General features: G+C 38.2%; 1 protein-coding gene across 1 annotated transcript in view; it reads right to left on the reverse strand.

Annotated features, from left to right (window-relative positions):
- The window catches only part of LOC101161803 (spondin-1), a 112,471-nt gene that overhangs the window by 26,105 nt on the left and 65,290 nt on the right, over positions 1-21,076 (reverse strand). Inside the window, exons 7-8 of the mRNA XM_023955942.1 lie at positions 6,417-6,481; positions 4,860-5,061 (exon numbers count right to left, since the gene is read on the reverse strand). Coding sequence (XP_023811710.1) covers positions 4,860-5,061; positions 6,417-6,481 — 267 coding nt within the window. The remainder of the gene's footprint in view (positions 1-4,859; positions 5,062-6,416; positions 6,482-21,076) is intronic.

Here is a 21,076-nt window from a genome sequence, read left to right on the forward strand (position 1 = left end):
CCTCTCACATGCACAATATGCACATCCCTCTTTGCAAAAGTTTGGATGTTGTTTGTTTTCCTGGGCGAGATGCAGACACACTGCCAAGGCCGGATCTAGGTTGACATTATGAAATGGGCGGCACCCACTCGTAGCGAAAGCCGTTGCCTCAGAGACCAAGTCGTCTTACTTCTGGGTAGGAAGATAGATTGCGAAAATGACCAATACTTAATAAAAAAACGTGTTCTTTAGTGTGCTATAGGTAATTATTGTTATTATCATATGCAGTACATGGATATTGTTTACTATAAAAGTCTTAGGAATAGCATTTTATAGGCCTTTTAATCAGCAATAGCTGTTTATGGGAGTTGGGGTAACCCTTGAGAACTGGACTGTCCTTCCTTTTGCTTTTAATTGTGACTTGATACTGAATTAATTCCATAACCCCTTGTTATCCCTTTTCCTATTGGAATACAGCAATGTGCTGAGATGCAACACTTCACTCTAATACTTAGTGGTCCAAAGCCGACTTAAAAAGCTGTTTTTCTCCGTGTTGGAATTAGCTTACATAGACTGCGTGGACGATCGATTTATGGTACGCAAAAGAGTGTTGTGTTATTTAGGTGCCGCCGGTGGTAACTCCAATGTTAAAGAGTTAAGGCCCATTACAGTCACAGTCCCATTCAACAAAACACACACACAATTACACACTGATGGTGGCTCTGTTGCCAAACACTGGCGCCAACCCATAACCACCAGAAGTAATTGGGACTTTTAGTGTTTTACCCAAGGACATTTCAACACATGGGTGGGTAAGGCGGGAACCGAACTTGTGATCTTTCAATCAGAGGTCAACTGCGCTACCTCTGCACCACAGCCTCAAAAAGTATAGTTGCATCCATCAAACTCTTATCAGTTAATTATACTGCCTTAGGTTATCTTATTGAAGATATTGTGTTAGCAGCAGCAGTGATAAGATCACTGCTGAGGTTACGCTTACCAAAACAATATCTTTGTACATCCCAGTTAAGCTTGGGGCTACGGAAGCCCTTCACCGTTCTGTCATTTCCCTACAGATGCCGAAGAGTCTCACTGTGCATTTAAAACTGAATTTACACTGACAACTCTTTAACTGGCTGGAGGAAAGTCACATGAGTGTATATATGAATGCTACGGGTAAAGATCAGGTCATGCTTGAAAGGTGGGGCTGCTGTCGCTGTCCTACACATCACAGTTCAAATTATACAGACAGTGTTAAAGGAGGTTCGAGTCCCAGAGGAAAACATCTGCTCCTCAATATCGAGTTTAAAATATGCCTCGAGGAGGAATGTCTTCCACAGAGGAGCATTTGATGGCATTGAAAGGCCACCAAATGCAAAATTAAGGACAGCAATGTTCTTTGTGGCAAACCAACATTCATTTAAGAGTCATGTAGAAAATGAGAGTTTTCTAGTTTATAAGGGAAGGAACAAAAGAGTAATTTAAAGCAGATCCAGTGAAAACAGTATGTCGGATTTTCATATGGTCATGAAATAAAACAAGGGACTGATCGTGTTTTCTTCTGCTAAATGCAGATTTTAAAATTGGAAAAATTCCACTTAGCGTAATTTTGTAATAGCACAAAAACAAACAATAGTTTACAAAACACAACAGTAAGTCATGCAACAAAATGTTGTAGCTCCCCTCCACGAGTGACAGGACTTTCTTTAAAGTGACTGCTAGATTTACAATAATACACATTTATGTATAGGTGGTTATTTTGCTATTGTTTATATTCATCTTCAAATATGTCAACATTGCAGAGTGTTATACTTTGGTACTGACCAGTTTGAAGGTCTGGGGAAAGCAGCTGTGTCTGAATCTAGTTGTTCTGGGGTAGAACTCAATAGAAAAGAACCTTAGGGTGCTCAACAACCCACTCCAATCATCTTTTGAGCGTGTGTTCCCAGCAGGTTTATTTTTTAAGTATGTTTATGGAGTTTGTAGGCAAACCCTGGTCTGGTGTGACTGACAGGGCAACTCGAATCATGACCAAAACAGCATAAAAACCAAACTAAGCAACCTGACAACATGTGTCTTTTATATTAAGCACCTTGTGTTCTATACATGTTGATACAAATAAAGTAACTGATCAATACTGCAGTAAAAAAGCGGTAACTTTTTCCTTATTTTGAATAAGGCGACTAAAAACCCAACAACACAGGCGGAATGGTTAAATTAGAGCTGTATACAAAACCATTTTTTTGTTTGTCTCGTAATAATGGCACTAAAATGTCTAATCTTCTGACAGATCTTGATGCAATATTTTTCGGCTGCTCTAGTTACTGTAGATCTGAATATGAAACAATGTAAAGATAATTCCCCCGGCAGAAAATTGCTTGCATGCTGAGCACTGAACCGGACAGCTTTATCTATTAATTATTGATAAGATGCAAAGCTGCTGCCATATTCCACTTATTGTCCCATGTTTCCTTCCACTTCCCATCTCATCTCCTGCTTATCTATACAGCAATGTCTAAAAAGCAGGTGCATCACTTTTCAAGATCAATGGTAAAAAAAAATGTGTTGATATACGAAAAATTGATCAGTGCGCTGAATATCATACATTTTTATCCCCTGAATGAAAAGGTGAAAAAGGTAGATTATAGTTGAAGAATTCTATTCCATGATAGCAAAAAAATTGAAGACGTGTAAGATTTACCTACATCAGGAGGTAAAAAAATTCAGTCATCCTCTCTACATTTGAATTCCAAATGCTCATGCCGACACAGGACAATGAAGCAAATGCTGTGAGTGTTGCTGTCACTAAGAGGTTTTTATGATGCGTCAGAGGCTCCCATTAAGCCACATGCAGCCATGGTGTCACAGCCAGAATGGAAAGAGATATGGTTTTATGCAAGCGAGGGTTTTGAAAAGTATTTACCATCTTCTCTCTGCAGGATAAGCTCTTTGCCTATTCATGAGCATGTAAAGCATAAATAAATTGCTCTACTTGACAAGTTTACTGAAGAGACTAAAATGGTCTCAGACTCAGTTTAACCCAGGATAATAATTTTGTATACCATTATCAGGATTCTTCTTTTTTCTCTAGAATTAGAAAAAAAAAAACATTACCGGCATACACACCTTCAACTTTTTCTCTGAGGCAGCAAAAGTCATCGAAGCTTCGTGATTTGACCGCGAAAATTAGTGTTTATAACAAAACCCCACGTGAACATGAAGATTTACTGAATCTAATTGTAAATTTTGCACAAAAATTGAACAGTAATGGTAATACAAAATGCACCACCTGCATCTTTTGGACTCAGAAGGCGTTCATGAAGATCTCAAAATCAAACCCTTTTTATTATTTAAATCTATCTAATGAATCGTTTATTTACTTGTAATAAATATTTGAAACTACGTTATATTTGCAATGGTGCCTGTCAGAAAACTGTCCAAAAAAATTCATCTTTTTGCTCGTGTGCTTCGACCACTCCAGGGCTTCTTTTCTAAACCAACTTTTATAAACAAGGCGTAAATGTAAAAATGCTAAAAGTATCAAGTTCATTACTCTAGTCTGACATTAAAAAAAATGCTGCTATAGCAGCACTCCAAGTGTACTTGACTTCGTACCGAAAACCAAAAGCCTGGGAGCAAGACGGGTGACAGAAAAGAACAGAACTCTGGTTCAGTCTGGCAGCAGCACACCTCAATATATTTAGGGGGGAAAAAAATAATAACTTATCTTTGAGACACAATACACAAAGGTCTGTTTTATTATAAATACAAGTCCAAGATGCAAATTATCCCAAATTCCGGCCATTGACTTCAATGCGACTCATCGTTCCAATTTGTGGAAAATGTCTAGAATTAATAATAAAAATTCCTCTGATTTTGAATCAAAAGGTAGGCATCTACTGTCCAAGGTATACAATGTCATAAGGGTGAGTTAAACAAATTGTGTAAATCATTTATTTTCTTTTCATGTTATAGATCCAGATGACATTTCTTCATATTTACTTTTTAATATATTTTAGTGAAACCAAGAACACATTTCAAAATTCATCATTGTGCGGTCAGTTTTTTGTGTTTTCTGAAAAAAAGAGATCATCATCATTTAAGGATAATGTTTTGCCCCAGTCCGTCAGCTTAGTTACTTTTGGGAAAAAAAGAAAAACCTTTGACATAAAATTTAAGCACAGTTTACAGGTTGAAAAAAAAATTTTGTAAAGGGTTTTACATTTTTTTTGTCTTGTTAACCTTAGAAATTAACATAAAAGCTAAATACAGGATTTTAATTATGTTTACAAAAGGTTGTTTCTTAACACGATTTTAACACGCGATAGAAAATGTTGGCATATTTTTTGAGTGATGTGTTCAAACACTATCAAGTTGATGGCTTTACACCCATGAAGGCAGAATGACATGATAAAAATGACCTATAATGTGCTGCTGGAGTTAAATTACCATATGTAATAAGTTGCGATTTTTTAAATATTTTTGCCAGCGGTGTGACTTATGCTCTGGAGCAACCAAATAGGCTCATATGTTTATTATTTTTCCACTAACAATCGGTTGCTTTTTAGAGATAGTTTCCTGCTGACAAACAGACATGAATTTGACATGCGGCAGAAAACTGGTAGCAGACGCGAGTTTGCCGCATGAATTGAACTTGGTGTGATCCGAACAATGCAACTTCTTCCCCCGGAGCAAATTATATATGTTTTTTTGTTCTTTTTTATGTATTTTTTGCAACAGTTGATGCTTAGTCATTAGTGTTGTTGAAAACCATTAAAAACATTTATCACTTAAAATTCTTAGCAGCAAAAAAGGTATAAGAAGCTTCCAACCATGTTATTGTAGCTGAAAAAGCCCCAAAAAGAGGAAAGTCAGAATACCTCATATGTGACGCCGCTATCTGTGCCTGCATCCCATGGTATGAGGTCGGCTACGAGCCTCTGAATCCAGCCACAGTCCTTGGTGCAGAGATCCTCTCCAGACAACCCGACGTTCCAGTCTGGGCTTGGCCCGAGCATAGTGAGGAAGGACATGAGGTGGCGTGCTCGGTCCACCGAGAACTCAGCTGATGGCGCCGCTCGTCTGATTTCAGCCGCGAGGGGAGAAAAATTGAAAATTAAAAAGAATTTCCCGTGACGGTTTTTACATGCAAAACAGCCAGTTGAGATGTCATGACCTCTGACATTCAGAGGAATGCTAATTACCGAATAATTGAAGCTCTAAAATATCCAATCAGCAGCAGAAAATTGCTCATCATGAAGCATTCTCTTTGCATGTTTCTGTAATAACACATTCTGACAACGGTAACGAGGTAATTTCAAGTTTATTTGTCTTTATCTTTGTCATCAAATCCGAATCCAAACATAAGTAAAACTTTGCAAAAGCAAACGGAGCACGACGACATCCACTTCCACTCCCTTTTAAACAATATTGAATTTTATGTCTAATTATCCCAAGTTTGATACGTCATTGTATGAATGTATAACGGATGATTGTAATGTTTTTGTGTATTATTCTTGTTTGATTGCTTGAAATAAGCTATTTCACATATAAAAGAATCAAATCAAATGATGGCCCATACCTACTCTGAGCGTTCGAAGGCACTCATTAGCAAAAATAGCAGCATCACAATATATCACAAATGACAGACAATGCTTGAAGCACTAATTAAACAGACGTGGTAAAAAGATACACTGCAACGGTGTGTTTCTTCGTTCCAGTGCAAGCTTTAGGGCAGGAATTATGATACGTTTCTAATCGCTCTTGAGCTAATTCCAGAGAGTGCCCAGGATGCCAGAGGGTGCAACTCCTTAGACAAGAATGTTCTTAGAGCTACATAAACCAAGCCATTGTTAAAAAATATTCAGTTATTTATATTCATGCATTCTAACAACATTTGAATTGTAACACATCATTGATTGTGCCACAGCTGATACTTTCCCAACTTTTGAAATTAGCACATAAAAGATTTAATACTTGTTTCGAGGCAGAATGAATTCATCTGTTTCCACCAAAAGATTTGAAACTGTTAAAGTCCCACTCTGATAATCTTTTCACATATTTCAAAGCGTTCCCAGTGGTCTTTTAATTATGATTGTGACGTTTTTAGCCAAAAATGAGACCAATGTCGTTTTCTGAAGAGCAGCAGTACGGTAGTTTATAAAAGTTTCCTTCAAAGTTGTGGGAGGGACAGTTGGCCATGGAGCAACCCCGCCCCCCTTCCCCTCCCCTTTGCTAACAGCTCGGAGCAGGGAGCCATGAAAGTGAGCTAACATGTCAAAAACACTAAAAACATGATTTTCATCAGATTGGGTCTTCAAGATGTATAGATTCATTACTTTTGTTTATTTTAGCAAAGTTTCCATTCCTTTTCATATTTAAGAAAAAGTTCCAACTCAAAGTACAAACATATAAATATGTGACACTGCAACACTTACAGGTTAAGCGGCTGCCACGCCGGCCACTGAGCCTTGGTTTTTATAACAGTCAGGACGTCGTCTCCCTGAAAAGAGACACAGCGCCAGTGAGTGAGCTTTTGTAAAAGCAATTTACCTTTAAATGGATGTCTATAAAAGGAGCAAAAAGGGGCCACTGTCGAGGTAAAGGCCTTAATTGACAAAGTGACACGACTGAGGGTGAGTACTCCCATCTAAGGATGGAAAAGTGTATTTGGTTTTGCAGAGGCTGAACAAAACGTCTCTTTTATCACAGCAAAATTGCTCTATGCTGTTTTTATAATAGCTGTGTGTTATTTCAGAGAAAACCTCACTTTGTGCTCCATGCAGCCCCAGTCTGTCTGTAGCATTACAGCCACTTTATGGACCATAAAACACATTATGTGCCATAACGCAGCCCATCCATTTATTCAGGAAAAACAAAAACGGACCAACGACAGGTGTAGAGTGACGCAACAGTTCATTAGAAATTAATTAGAGAGCCCAAATTATCATTAAGGGTTAAACTAAAACAGTTTTTTTTTCCATTTCATAAACTCTTAAGTAAACAAATGACAAAAACCAGTCAGTCTAAAGCAGGAGTATTATTTATTTATTTATTTTTGCGTTTGAAGGTAAGCGGCACCTTGAAAGGTTTCTTTCCTCCCTGAGGTGGTGTGAGGAAAACAAGTATGCTGAAGTTTGAGAGCATGTGATGATTTTTGCGTTTTCAAATTCACAGGTGAGGGTTTTTGTCTCCTAGACAAACCTCGAGCTTCGTTTCTCCTTTGAGATCTAGACAGGATACCACACTCAAAACCCCAACACATCAGTCAAGGAGATGAGGAAAAACTTTAAAAGAAACTGTAAGGACAGGTTTCAAAAAATGATGAAGCTATTCATAAAGAAAAACGTATGAAGAGAGCAACCCCTGCCAAAAAAGATTTACTTCTATCATGAAACAACCAGGATAACTGCTATAAGTACATTTTCTTTAATTTTATTAAAGCGACGTAGAAATGAGATTTCATGAAAGCCATCTGGATTTATTGACATAAACTAGTTTGTGTCGTTTAGGAAAAGCTCTGTTTATCATTCTCTTAATGAGCCACATTCTCAGCTTCCCATGTGTCGCATTTTTTTACTGTCAAAAGTGCATTTTTTTTTAAAGAGAAAAGAAAATAAAAAAGAAGAGAAAAAAGGAAAGAAAAACAAAACGAAAAGAGACTAAAAGAAAAAAAGTGTATCCATCTTCCATATTTTAGTGCCATCAGTTCTGCACTTTTATGGATCAGAACCTTATTTAGCCAGCTGCACTAATAGTTAAACTACTGTGTCTATGTTTGCTTGCAATATTGCGTCAAATCTTAAGATTTGACACAATATAATATAATTATATGATAATATAAAATTATATAATAATATAAGAAAACATAAAAATATGATGTCATTTCATGACTAAAGAAGCTTTGTTTAAAAACTGGAAAACAACGCTGTGCATCATGTTACTGCTTTGCAGATATTTCATACTTTGTCACAATTTGTTGGTAAGACCATTAAATGTCATACAGCTGGTAGAAAAGCTTCAAAAATAGAGGAGATATTATGAGTTGTTTTATTCGTTAGGGAGATTAAAATAATCGTTTGTTTCTTTAGTAAAACAAGGTCTTAAAATTGAGACATTAAAAGATCAAAACTTTTTACTGAAAAAAAATATTTCACACAATAGTTCAGCAAACATTTTGAAATATTTAGCTGATGTTAGTAAAAATCTTCATTTGCTTCAGTTTGCTGTATTAAAATGCAAAACATAATTAAACTGCAGTTTGACTATCTGGCCTTTTTCTTAATTTCACAAACATTTTTGAGATGTTTTTTTTAGAAATTCAGTGTTTTGCTTTCATTAGGCTTAAATCAAACAACCCAACAGACGTGCACGGTTTACGCCAGGCCTCAGTGAATAACACAAGATGCCGCAATCAGATGCAAATCTCTCTGTAATGGCCTTGTTTGTTTGCTGTAATTATCGTAATAACACAAAATGACACCTATGTCTAAAAGCAAGAAAACAGGAGAGGCAGAGGAGTCAGAAGCAGGGGAGGAAGAGGAGATGCACATTAAAGTGCAGAAAGAGATGAGGAGGGCAGGAAGAGATGGAGGATTACAGTATAATGCATCTGAAACAAACAAGAACGGCCAAGAGAGATGAAAGAAAGGCCAGTTCAGGAGTGGACAATTAAAATGAAGTGGACTGGGAGGGAACAAAGACGTGAGAAGGTTTGGAGAGAAAGTGAAAAGACAACAATTAGAGAAGGAGCAAAAGTAGGAAGATTAAAAAGAGAAGAATCCCACATATTCCTTTCATTTAATATCACCCTACGTTCTTGCTGTCCTCCTTCGCATAACACCTTCCTCCATTTCTGCAGACAGTTTGATGATTTCAATCACTGGGTTGTTTTTTCAGGGCTTACAGAGAAAAATAAAAGAAAAAACTTCAAATAGAGAAAGGTAAGCTGAAGCCTGTCAGCGTGAGCCATCCTTCATTATGTGGTGTGTATCTGCTTATATAAAATAGATGTTATAGAATAGATGGAGAGGAATATTGAGGATCATCACACCATGTATGTTTTTATCCTCCAGGAGTTATTTCAAATATAAACTGAAAAATTGTAGCACTAAATGCTGTCATTTCAACATAAACAAACATGAACATGAACAAGAACAGTGTACCAGAAACAAAAACCTTTCTTGAGTTGCCTCTGATCTCTCCAGCACCACTTTAAAGATCCACTCTGATGTAAATTGTGTTTGGGTTTTTTAACACGTGCTTGTGACCTTTTTCTGATGAAGAAGGACTTATATAAAGAAATTTGAGCTCAAAATTGCATTTTTGAGTATTTCTAATTGACTGTATATGGGAACTGGAGTGAGTGATCCCTCCAGCGTCGTATTCCATGTAAGAAACCTCCTCCTCTGAAAATGCGATTTAAAATTATTCAAGTGAAAAATGAATAATGAGTGAAAGCTTAGTTTGATCCAACTGTTTCTGATTTAAAACATCTATAATCCCTCTTTGCTGACTTTACCTATTGTGGCTTATTTTTTAATGTTGTTCCTGCAATAAACGAGGAAACACTGTATCTTAACATTTTGTTGAATTTAAATCGCTTTCCTGCAGTTGTGTTTTCTGATTTGGAATTTCAAAAAAAATAAAAAATAGGTCTCATTATCTAGAAAATGACAAATATCTTCTGTCACTGAGGATTTCTAAGAACCAGAGCAGCAGGTGTGGTTGCTTTGAAAATATGGAGGAAACATCTGATGCCTGGACAGCTCTTTCATATAAACGCCAAAGATTGATGAGTGACAAAGCTGGCAAAAAAGACTACACCTATGTGAAAAAAAAGAGCATGTGCATTTGAGCTGTTAAGACTCTATTTATAGGATCAGATGAATGTGGAAAAATGCTAAATTAACCAAAGAAAGATTATTTAAACACATAAACATTATATTGCATGTTACATTTACCAGACACTGTTTTTTCAGAGGAACTAATAAAATCCTCATGATTGAAGTCCCGCTCTGATCATCTTTTGATCTATTTTCAAAGTGTTCCCAGTGGTCTTTTAATTATGAATATGCCATTTTTAGCCCCACAAAAACCTGTCATTTTCTTGGACATAGTTTCTGCAGAATGGGAGCAGGTCATTAGAAATTTGCCTGAGATGTGGGCGGGACAGTTAGCTTTCCCCCACTTCCCATTATCCCTTTTGTTTACACTATTCTGATAGCTTACAGCCCCTCACACCAACACATTAACATTTCAGGTGCAGCAAAAATGGCAAGCAATATAGGAGCTATCCAGCCGTAGTTTTGAGGCAGATGCTAGCTGAGACGAAGGAAACAAAGACGTACACGGTTCTATTTGTCTGCCAGTGCGTACATCAGAATGGAGTAAGGAAGGGAGCTTGGGGTCATGCCTTTAGTTCACTGCTACAAGCTTTTTTCCAACTGCATTTTTTGTCTGCTTCTGATTCACAATGATTTAAATAAAGAAATACTCAGAAATGCAATCTTAAGCCTAATTTTCTTTATATATGTCCTCCATCAGAAAAATGCCAAAAGAACGTGTTAAAACACCACAAATACAATTTTCCGTCAGAGTGGGTCTCAAATAAAACTGGAAAATCTTTTTTTTTTTTTTTTTACCTAAGCATACATGTCAAACTTGGGATACATTTTGTAAGTTTTGCTAATGTATTTCACAATGTTCTTCATACATACTATTTCTTAGCAAAAAGTACATTAATTAAAAACAGGACATATGTATTCAAACTCTTAACTGAACTTGGGACTTTTCTATTTAGTATTTTTAAAAATCTCAATTGTTTTGAGTTGCATAAATACTTGTTCAATTAATTAAAAGTTCAAATACATTTACAAATAAGGGACCCTTTTTTTAAACAATATAGCAGTTGCTTCCAGTTTCCAATTCCTTAATTTAAGTATTACTATTTTTATTATTGCTCTTCATTTCTTATTTTCTGAATAAATTAGTAGTTTAATAATATATATTTGATCCTTTTTTTTTTTGTTTTCCTCCCTTATACAGAGTGTTCCCTTTCTTAGCTCTATGTCTTCTGTACTTTTGCAAGTTTACATGTTTTCTTGATTTCTACAATTGAAGGCACAACCTCATGTTGTAAGCCTTAAACAAAGGTTGGAGGGAAAAATGGTAAAGTATCATTTTACTTCAAGTTCCTCAGTACCGGCAATACTTTGAGGTCAAAACAAAATATGAATAATTATGTCTTGAAAGTAAATTTTCAAACAAAAGCAAAATGGCAATTACACAAAAATCCTGCTTGTTAAAGCAACACAAATCCATTTGAAAGACAATTTAGTTCCAAACATAAAAGCAGCCTGCAGCATTTCTGCCCAGATTCCTTCCTAGGGTTCGGCTTTGGCCCCTTATCCCCCTGTTCACGTTAGAATGAAGTTGTGTCTTGAGGGACTCTGCGACACAACGCTTTGTATTGTCGTTCCAGACTTGGTCTAATAAAGGAAAATGAGCTTGGGGACTTGGGGAAAAGGTGTCTAATAAAGAATCAACACTGCACTAATGCAATTACAAATGCACGGAGGCCGAGGAACAGATGGATGGCTGGGCCTTTATGTCGTCATTCAGTCACGCTGAATCATCTGTCCTATTACATCCTAATTTACTTGTCCCTCAAGCGAGCTGCTGTAATTGCACTGTACAAAATAAGACGCTGGTATAAAAAAGCCTACACATATTTGGAGTCAAAAAAGTACTTATCTTTTCAATTGTTCAATGACTTCTTTCCCTTTTCCTTTTGAAGAAGCTTACTACTCTTCTGAGATTTCTTCATCTAGACCTCCCTCATAACTCCTATCCAAGCAATTTGTGTAAAAATTTTTATGATTCACATTAAACCCAGCGCTCCAAACACCACAGCACCACAATTCGCATTAGAGCCCAGCCTTTATGACCATGTTACAATTTCTAATGATGGCGGCTCTGTTGCTACTGGCAGAGGCAGTAATATCAGCACATAAAAGCGTGCTGTGTTATTTGATGTAGCCGATTACAGTCCCTGTGCTGTTGCAGAGGAAGGGTCCCCTGATTGGTTTGGGCTTGACAGCCAATATCACTGCTGCAATGGCAGCTAAAAGAAATACAGAAATGTATAAAACTCAACAGTTTTTAAACCCATATCTTATAAAAAGCACTAAAGCTGTAGTTCCCAATCAAGTCATTCTCTGAAGTATTAAATATGAATGGAGAACAGTGAAGAGGCTGGGTAAAGAGGATGCTCACCAGGCCTTGGAACACAATTGCTAAAAGATCAGTTTCCTTTCTAACAATCTTCACGTGGTGGTTAGAGTAGGTCAGACATGTCATGCATGTTGCGGTGCTGTTGCTGGACACAGCATGAACATTAGTTGGGATTGAAGTCCCACTCTGATCATCTTGTGATCTATTTTCAAAGTGTTCCCAGTGGTCTTTTAATTATGATTATACTGTTTTTAGTCAAAATCCAGAAATATTGTTTTATTTTCAAGGACATAGTTTTTGTAGAGCGGCCTAACTTCATTTCAAATTTGTCTCTGAGTTGTGGGCGGGGCTGTTGGTGCAAGGACAGCCCCCTTCCCCTCCCTGTTGCTGAGTCGGAAGGGGGGGGGGGGGGGTTGTGGCCTGCCCAGTGAATTTTCTGCATCACACATAAGCTCTTAATAAATGTTTGCTTCTGATTCACAACAATTTGAATAATCATTTTTTTTAATATATATCCCCCCATCATCAGAAAATGCCACAAAAACATGTTAAAATATCAAAAACACAATTTTCCATCGGGATTGGATCTTTAAGGAGTTCTTGTTGACAGTTATTTTACCCGATCCGCCACTAGCAACTATGTTTGTTGCAGACTATTCCATCAATGTTTTCATTTTTAATTATTTCAGGTATTTCCTCAGCATTTAGTTTTATTTTTTGGCACTAAACAAAAAGCAAAATGTTTGTGTTTAACTAGTTTTAAGACTACAACAGAAAAGCATCTTTGGTCTTCTTGTTTGTATTTGTATGTGTTACATTTTTTTTTTGTATGTGTTACCTTCAAGGAAAAACCTAACCATTTATTTTGCTAGTTGGCAGTTAAGATTTTCTGGGCAACCCTGACCTTTGGATCTGGATTTATATTAGAAGCACCAGTCACCTTATTCTCTCCCTTTGTTAATGAGACAAACGGTCACCCTTAGTAAGTCTGACTCATCAACACGGGGGTCAACGACTCGGTGGTTAGGGGCCCTGTTGGCCTTGAAAGATATCTCTAGCTCAACACCAGTCGGACAGAACTGAAAAAGCCGCTCCGATGAAAGGTGAAATGTTTTCAAACAAAACATTTTGTCCAGTAGAATTTAGAACTTTTCATTTTATCACAACCTGGATCACTGAGAATCTGAACTGACATCACAACATCTTTTCCCATCTGAATCCTAAAAGGATCTCGGGAGTTTTCACATGTTTTGGAGAAAACATTTGATCATGAAAAACTTGTTGGAATATCCTCTTGGTTCCACCAGTAGATAAAACTCTTTGTTCATTTGCAGATTTGATACCAGTTGGTTTCAGTGAACAGATCTGAGTTGCCAGTTCTAACCTGAGCATGTGAATAAATGGTTGCAATCACAAATATTAGCCATGCAAAGAGAACTTTTAAAAGTAAAACTTCATTGTTATTACAAGATCAGCAACTCATCATTAGGAAAATGTACCTAAATGCTTCTCTTTTCTGTGCATTTTCACAAAAATGTCTTACATTTTTAGCAGGTTGATCTTGTTTTATTTATACATATGGTCATGGACTAATACTCAAACACAAAAGAGACAAACTATGTTGTGTTCTTGTATGAAGAAGCTATATTCAAAAGCACTGTTCTCCTCTGCAGTCTGTTTTGTAGGTTTAGGAGTTTCCAAATGATTTTTTTCTGTGGGTTTGGTGTCTGCTTTTCCTGCTCCCAGGGGGCGGGGTAATCCATCAAACCACTGTCAGGTGTAATATATGACACCTTCACCTGAGGAAACATCCTCATTTTAATCAGCATGGATCATTGTCGAGCTTTGTCGCGGCAAAACCGTGTTTGTTACAAAGAGCCAAAAAGGCAGCAATTAATAAAGTCTGAGGGATGAGGCGGCACGCTTTTATACTGGTCATTACTCAAAGGGCCTGTTTGTGCATAAAAAAAGATGTGAGTATATATGAGGAGAGGCACACCTACAAATCAGTCCCAGAGCAAACGCTTCCTTCTCTCTGGTTGGGTTGTGCCGTGAAAATCTTTCAAAAGATTTGGAAGAGCGGGCAAAAATGTTCTTAATGGCAAACAAAAAGAAAATATAAAAAACACACACAAAAAAGGAGCCCTGATAAGAAATTATTTGTTGCCACTAAAATGAAGATAGCTTTTCAAAGCGCGTTTGAAATGAGGGCCTTGTTAAGGAAGAAATGCGTGGTTTTCAGCAGAAAGCCTTTTGAATTAGCATTTCAAGTGGGTCTGGTAATGAAAAGGACGCTTTAAAGGCTGCGTTCAGCTGCTCATCTGAGACTAGCCAAAGGCTATGGAGGAGCCGCTCAGGTTTAAACCTTAAACATCATTACCATCCAGAGCCACTGGAGGAATGGGGAGAGCAGACAAGGAGACGAGAAAGCAAAAACTGTATCAACCTGCTTAATTTAATACATTGTGTAATGATGGTCTCATACCATTCAGGGGTCTATTGTCTACTCCGTCATTCAGAGCCTGTAGTAAGTGTCATGGTAACTGCCTCACTCAGGTCGTCTAAACCTTAACTGACTGATTGTGTTTCCCGGCCTTTTGGGGAAAAGAAAAACTCTGACATTTTGCAAGGTTATAAATTCGCTTTAACCACCGCCCGCCACAGATAAATGATCACAGCTGCGGTCAGGAAAGTTTTCCTTTTGCTGTAATTTTAAGGAGAAACGAGAGGTCAGGACACCCAACCGTGAAGGGGTTCTTTGCCTCTGGCAGCTGAGAGTTAAGGTGATGATTCTCAAATAGCTTCTGGCAGTTTTCATTTTGCGCTTGATTCTTAACCGACCATAGTTTTCCTGCATCTGTCCCATGATAGTTCCTTCAGTGGAAGGAAAAGATGGAGAGATGGAATGTATACCAACACCAGCCACCTTTAATATTATGTCAAAGAAAACCTTTTAAGCATTGAAATGTTTTCCATCTGGACAGAGACATCTATATAAAATGATTGGACTGAAGTTCTTAAAATTATACTCATAGAAGTTTGGGTGAGCAGCTGAATCAGACACAAGGAGACAATGATTTCCAAATCACAACCTGGTGCCTTTGGCAGTGTGTGCAGCATCGATCCACAAAGAGGGTCACAGGAGGGAGGCATAAATCCTCAAAGACCCATGATGTTAAAAAAAAAAAACAATCGCGTTTTTGGGGTTATTAACATGTTTTTGTGGCATTAGTCTGATAATGGATTACATATAATAAGAAAATAAAGCCCAAAATTACATTTCTGAATATTTCTTTCTTCAAGTCGTTGTGAATCAGGAACAGACAGAAAAAATGCTGTTTGAAAAAAAGGCCATTTGTGACGTAAAGAATATTCTGTGCAGGCCACAAACTCACTGCTACGAAGTCTAAGCAACGGAGGGGGGGGGTTCTGCCCACAACTCAGAAGGGAATTTCTAATGAACTACCGCCACTATGCAGAAACCATGTCCTAGAATACAGTTTTGTTTTGTCTTTGGCTAAAAACGGCATAATCATAACTAAAAGACCTTTAAAGTAGCTCAAGATCAAGAGATGATCGCAGTGGGACTTTAAACTCCCTGGAAGGTGGTTGGGTTAACCTTGAACCTGATCCAACAAAAGTGGACCAACACCACTAACTGACATTATAATGCTTCTCAAGCAACTTGGATTCTGTGTCTCCCCGCTTTCTCCAAATCTTGATTTGGAAAAGAAATAAAAACTTAACTTCCATATGAAAAAAAAAAACTCTGTGGACCATTAAGCATCAGTCCAGTTCTTGTTCTTCCTCGTCCAGAGGAAACTGCCAGTTGTATGTGGACCAAGAGACTTGAAACATGGATGTTAAGGATTTTTCTTTGTGTTAAGCATCTTAACAGTTGTCCTCCCCTAAAAAAAACTTAGTTTGAAATTCCCTTAAAAGTTTATTTTGCTTGATTCAGTTACTTGTTCATCTTTTTTGAGCATTTGTTTCCTTCCATATAAATCCCACATTTCTGCTTGGACACGTCAGTCTGGATGACTAAGTCTGTGATCACATTTTCATGTATTTTGGTCTGCTCAGGGAAAACCAAAACACAACAAATAAAGAAGGACATTTTTCCGTTTTCCATTCGAGCCAGCTCCGCTGGACTATAAAATAAAACCCCCACATCCTCCTTTCTCTGCAGTCCAGTCAGAACTGTGCCTTGATGTTTTTACTTTGGTCTAACCCCTGAAGACTGCTCCACTTTCCGAAACACTGTTATATGCCAGGCTTTTCAATTTAACAATGCTCCTTTTCACTTTCATAAGATCTGCCCTTATTGGACTTTTTCCTCAATTGGCTTCTACACATGAAACTCCTGTGAGAGGCTTCATGTCAAGACAAGCAGATTCATGAAAATGAAAAAAAAGTCATCCAAACTTTTGTAGAAAATCATTCTCTGAACAAGTAGGTCTACAAAGATTTCTGTGAGCGATTAGCACAAAATCCTAGATTACTGCTGCAAGGGTTGTGCCGATGGACGATACCATCGTCCATTTTGATGGCTGACTGACATCACGATAGAGAGACACCATCATGATGCCAAGCCCCCGCCGCACTGCGAGTTGACACCATAAACCGCGGTTACGTGTGCAAAATACCTTGATCGGATTAATGGTCGGATTAGAATTCAACCGTGTACATGGGCCCAGAAAAACTTTTTACGATTATAACAAATGTTCACATGGTCACACTTTCGGTCGGAATAAATCCTTCGCACATGCGCAGTAGTGTTTGAAATACCAGAAGAGGAAATTAGTTCCGCAGAGAGGCTACATACATAGATATCTGGCAGCTCCATAATATCCTAGATGATCTTCTAAACGTGCTTTTATTAATGTTACGGTTATCATGAAGCGCCTGTTCGCTCATCATTTTAATTTTAATCCATGTGGTCAGTGCTTCTTCTGTTGAAGCACGGAGCCGGAGGAAGCCAGGACTAAGAGAGGCTAACATGGGCTAACAACATTTAGTCTTTGATGAACATAAAATCCATGCGGGAAATGCTGCAATCTGCAGCTTGGCTGAAAGTGACTACATGAGAATAACATCCGTTATTTTGTCGGGACACGACTGGAAACACAAATCCACATGATTGTTTGAACGGTCTCTAAGGAATGAAAGACATTTTTGCTTTGAAAAGCTCACACACTGCCCCAAAGCCACTGTGTGAGCTGACGGTCTGAGCTCTGCCCGGACACACACTTTTACCGGGAGACCCGGTTCTCCTGAGTTCGGTAGCTCGTTCACCTAGAGCTGCGGGACGGATCGCAGTCCGAAGTCTCCCACACATAGCACACACGTAACAAAGCATCCTCCCTTCCCCTCAAACAGAAAGTCTGTCTGCTCTGCTCAGATCCACTTGACTAATCAAGTGCAAGAGCGAACTACTTCTTTTCTATTTTGTTATTTATTTCATTTTTTTTGTTAAAGTCAATTCCCTCAGTTTATACTGGATCATCGTGGATGAGTCATTAGTTGGGAAATACAATAAATGAAGGAATAAGGTAAAATAACGAATAATAATTATATAATAAAGAAAAATTAAAAATAGCCCCCCCGACGATTTCATTGTCCATCCCGATGGTTTACTGCAAACATCGTCAACTGCCAATTTAAGGGACATCGCCCAACCCTAATTGCTGCTGACTCCATACATATGTGGGCTCAGAAAAAACAGTAAGAATGAAACACAAAAAGTAGGCTTGGATGGTATCTGGAAAGAGGGAAGTGTAACAGATGGATGCAGGGTTGTGGACATGCAAAAGAAAACCCCTGAACTATGTAAGAAGAAGGGGGACAAGGAGGTCAGGGAGGAAGTGAAAGTCCAGTAATTGGTTTGACCTTGAGCTGAGAAGACTGGAGCTCAATGTTACAGCCAATGATGAATTCCTGCCCTCAGTTCTGTCATGGGAATTAAAGCAACAATGCTCTCAGGGAGGTTTTTTGTTTATGAACACTTGGAGCAAAACATGCAGCGAGAACAGGAGGCTGGCTGGAAAAAGAGTCTGAAGAGAACAGTTAAATGGAAGAGGTGGGCTGCAAGGGATACTTAAAGGCCACTGAAACCCGACAGAGTGCAGCAGGAAAAAACTGCAAAACCCCCGGGGGAAGCCGGGGTTTGATTGTGTGACCTGTCGGATGGAGGTTTATAACTGCTGATGGACTGAAAACTGGTGAAGTTCTCAAAATAAAAGAGCACTTTCTGGGATTTTTTTTTCTCTCAGCAACAGCTGAAACTGGAGTTTTCAAAGACAGAATACATTAACAGTTTTTTTTTTTTTGCTCATTAAACTTTCATGAGTCATATACCAGAAACAGGAAAACATTGTGAAATGAGCTGCTCCAGGTGATCCAGGCATTGAAACAGAACTTTTTAGATGCATTACATTGGATTAATGTTTTTTTAAGCTGTGAAATATCCACTTTGGTGGTTAAATGGTAACACCTAAATGCCTGTTTGTTGTTTGAAACCACACAATCAGTTAATAGGTGGAATGAATAGATGCAAATCTCTGGATCAGCAGCAGTTTAAAAAAAAGTAAATTTTCACAGATTTCTAAAGGTGTTTTTTTCCAAACAACTTGATTAACTGGATGGAAACTGAACTACACAACACAGACGGAGCAACTGCTTCTGTAACAAACCCTGCTCGTGTTCTTTAGTCCTCCCGAGTGGCCACCTCCCTCCAGAAACCGTGGTAATTATCTTGTCATGAGCTAGATTGCTGTGTTGAACACAAGTGATTATGCCGAGGCTGATTGGCGCAAAATATAACCAGCTCTAGCGTCCCTAATGAAGAGGGATGTGGAGCTGCTGTCACGCAGTAAATGCCAACACACAAGACAGGAGCCTGGGCTGAGACGGGGGCTGCGAACACGGCTTATCCAATATCCGCCTAGTGGGTGTTAAACAACGACGGGCTGACAGGAATAACACGGCGCACAGGAATGCAAAGAGGGAATGATGGAGGTGGACGGGACAGCAGCGATAATGACCCACTGTTTGGTAGTGGTGATGGTGGATACTTTTCATTCAAGTCTGTTAAGCAAAAAAGGAAAAAAACAAAGAAAACGTTTCTTTGCAAACATCCTCCTGACTACCACTAAAAAAAAATGTTGTCCAGTCAAAATTTTCTTAAATGCACCAAAAACTACTATTACCAGAGCCCCACCCCTTAACATCTGGTAAGCCTTAAAAAAGCAGCAAAAAGGAATAAGATAAAGAACTGTGCAGGATAAACCGTACCACTGATTAAAATGGCAAAATCCAGGAGATCAAAGCTGATCAGAATAATATTGTGCAAAAAAAAGAGGAAAGCCATAACAAAGTCCTCTGGAGTCTGAGCAGCTCAGAGGCAAATGCAGGAAAATAATGGGAAGCAGAGAAAGGAAAACACATTATTATATGAAACAGACAGAGATTGACTTCTGTTTTATCTGAAACACTACATATAGTCTAAGGTGGATATCTGAATTGCATTTTCAACATTGTCAATTTACATCAATTGTATGTTTGATTTCCATTAAGACACTGATGCAACTTGACTCTGCAATTCATGGTTTTAGTCTATTACAGCAGGGAACTTGTGTTGGGAATTGCACTGATAGTCCTGCTATCCGGGGATAACCCCTTCTAACATGTGGACCATTCAGTTCAGTTGTCAATCTGCTGCTTTGGACTCATAAAATTAAATGGACCTACCATTCCCCAAGGAGCTCCTAACATGGGGTCAACCTCATCAAGCATTACCTTAACAAAGTTATCTTTATTTTAATTAACTCAACAACTATTTATATCTATACTCTATTAAATATCAAATAGAAATTAAACTGAATGACTTCATCAAAGCAATGCAAATTTTAAGTAGAGTCTTGTTTACTTCCAATTAATAAACTTCAGAACCAATTAACACAAGTCGCTCTTGACTTGAATGTGCACCGCAGAGCTCACTTCACTAATCATATTAAATCAACAAACAACAAACGTTGGAACAGATTTCCAAAGGAGTCTGTGTGAGATTCAAGTCCCAGATGTTTGTCTTTAATCCACGTCAGGAGTTTTCATTATCAGGAAATGTGGGGTGTCCAAAGGGAGGAAAGGAAACAGACATGGAGAGTGAGTGAGTTTTGGCTGTTATAAACAGCAGAGATTGCAGTCGCCTCTCATCCTTTTTTTTCTCTCTCTCTTTTTTTTTTTTTACTTGTCCTGTCCAACAGCTGGGCAAACAGATTAGAGCTGAATGCCTCTTGTGTTGGACATATTTTACTTTAACAATAGGGGTTATGAATCTTCTGACAAACCAGAGGTATGTCTGAATAAACCCCTTTTGTAATATGAGACCAAACTTTATTCATTTTAATCTAAATCTTTTGTGTTGGACCGGACGGAAAAGGAATGGAGGGAAGAAGAGAGAGGTATGTTAGAGAATGGGGATAGGAGGGTGATTATAGAAGAGGGGGGGGGGGGGTAAAACCATGAAGCAGCATAAAGCAACAAGTTTCTGGATGTTTATCATTACTGTCAGGTTCAGATGTAATACACACACTCAAATGTTACAAACATACCTGTTGGCTCCAAAAATGTCCACATGTCAACATGTACACAATACAAATACTATTCCCAAATGCATAGTTATGCATTCAAACCAACTAGTGTGAAACATTTCATTCAATCACGCAAACTATTTGTGCAAAGGTGAGCTAACACCTGTGCTCAAGTGAGTGTTCATGTTCCTCTAAAATGGATGATGGAATGTAAATAGAAGGAGGGAGAGTGCCCAGCCATCCCCACACCAAGACCCCCACCGCAGCAGCTG

The sequence above is a fragment of the Oryzias latipes genome, chromosome 6 (genome assembly GCF_002234675.1).
Source record: "Oryzias latipes chromosome 6, ASM223467v1".
NCBI lineage: Eukaryota > Metazoa > Chordata > Actinopteri > Beloniformes > Adrianichthyidae > Oryzias > Oryzias latipes.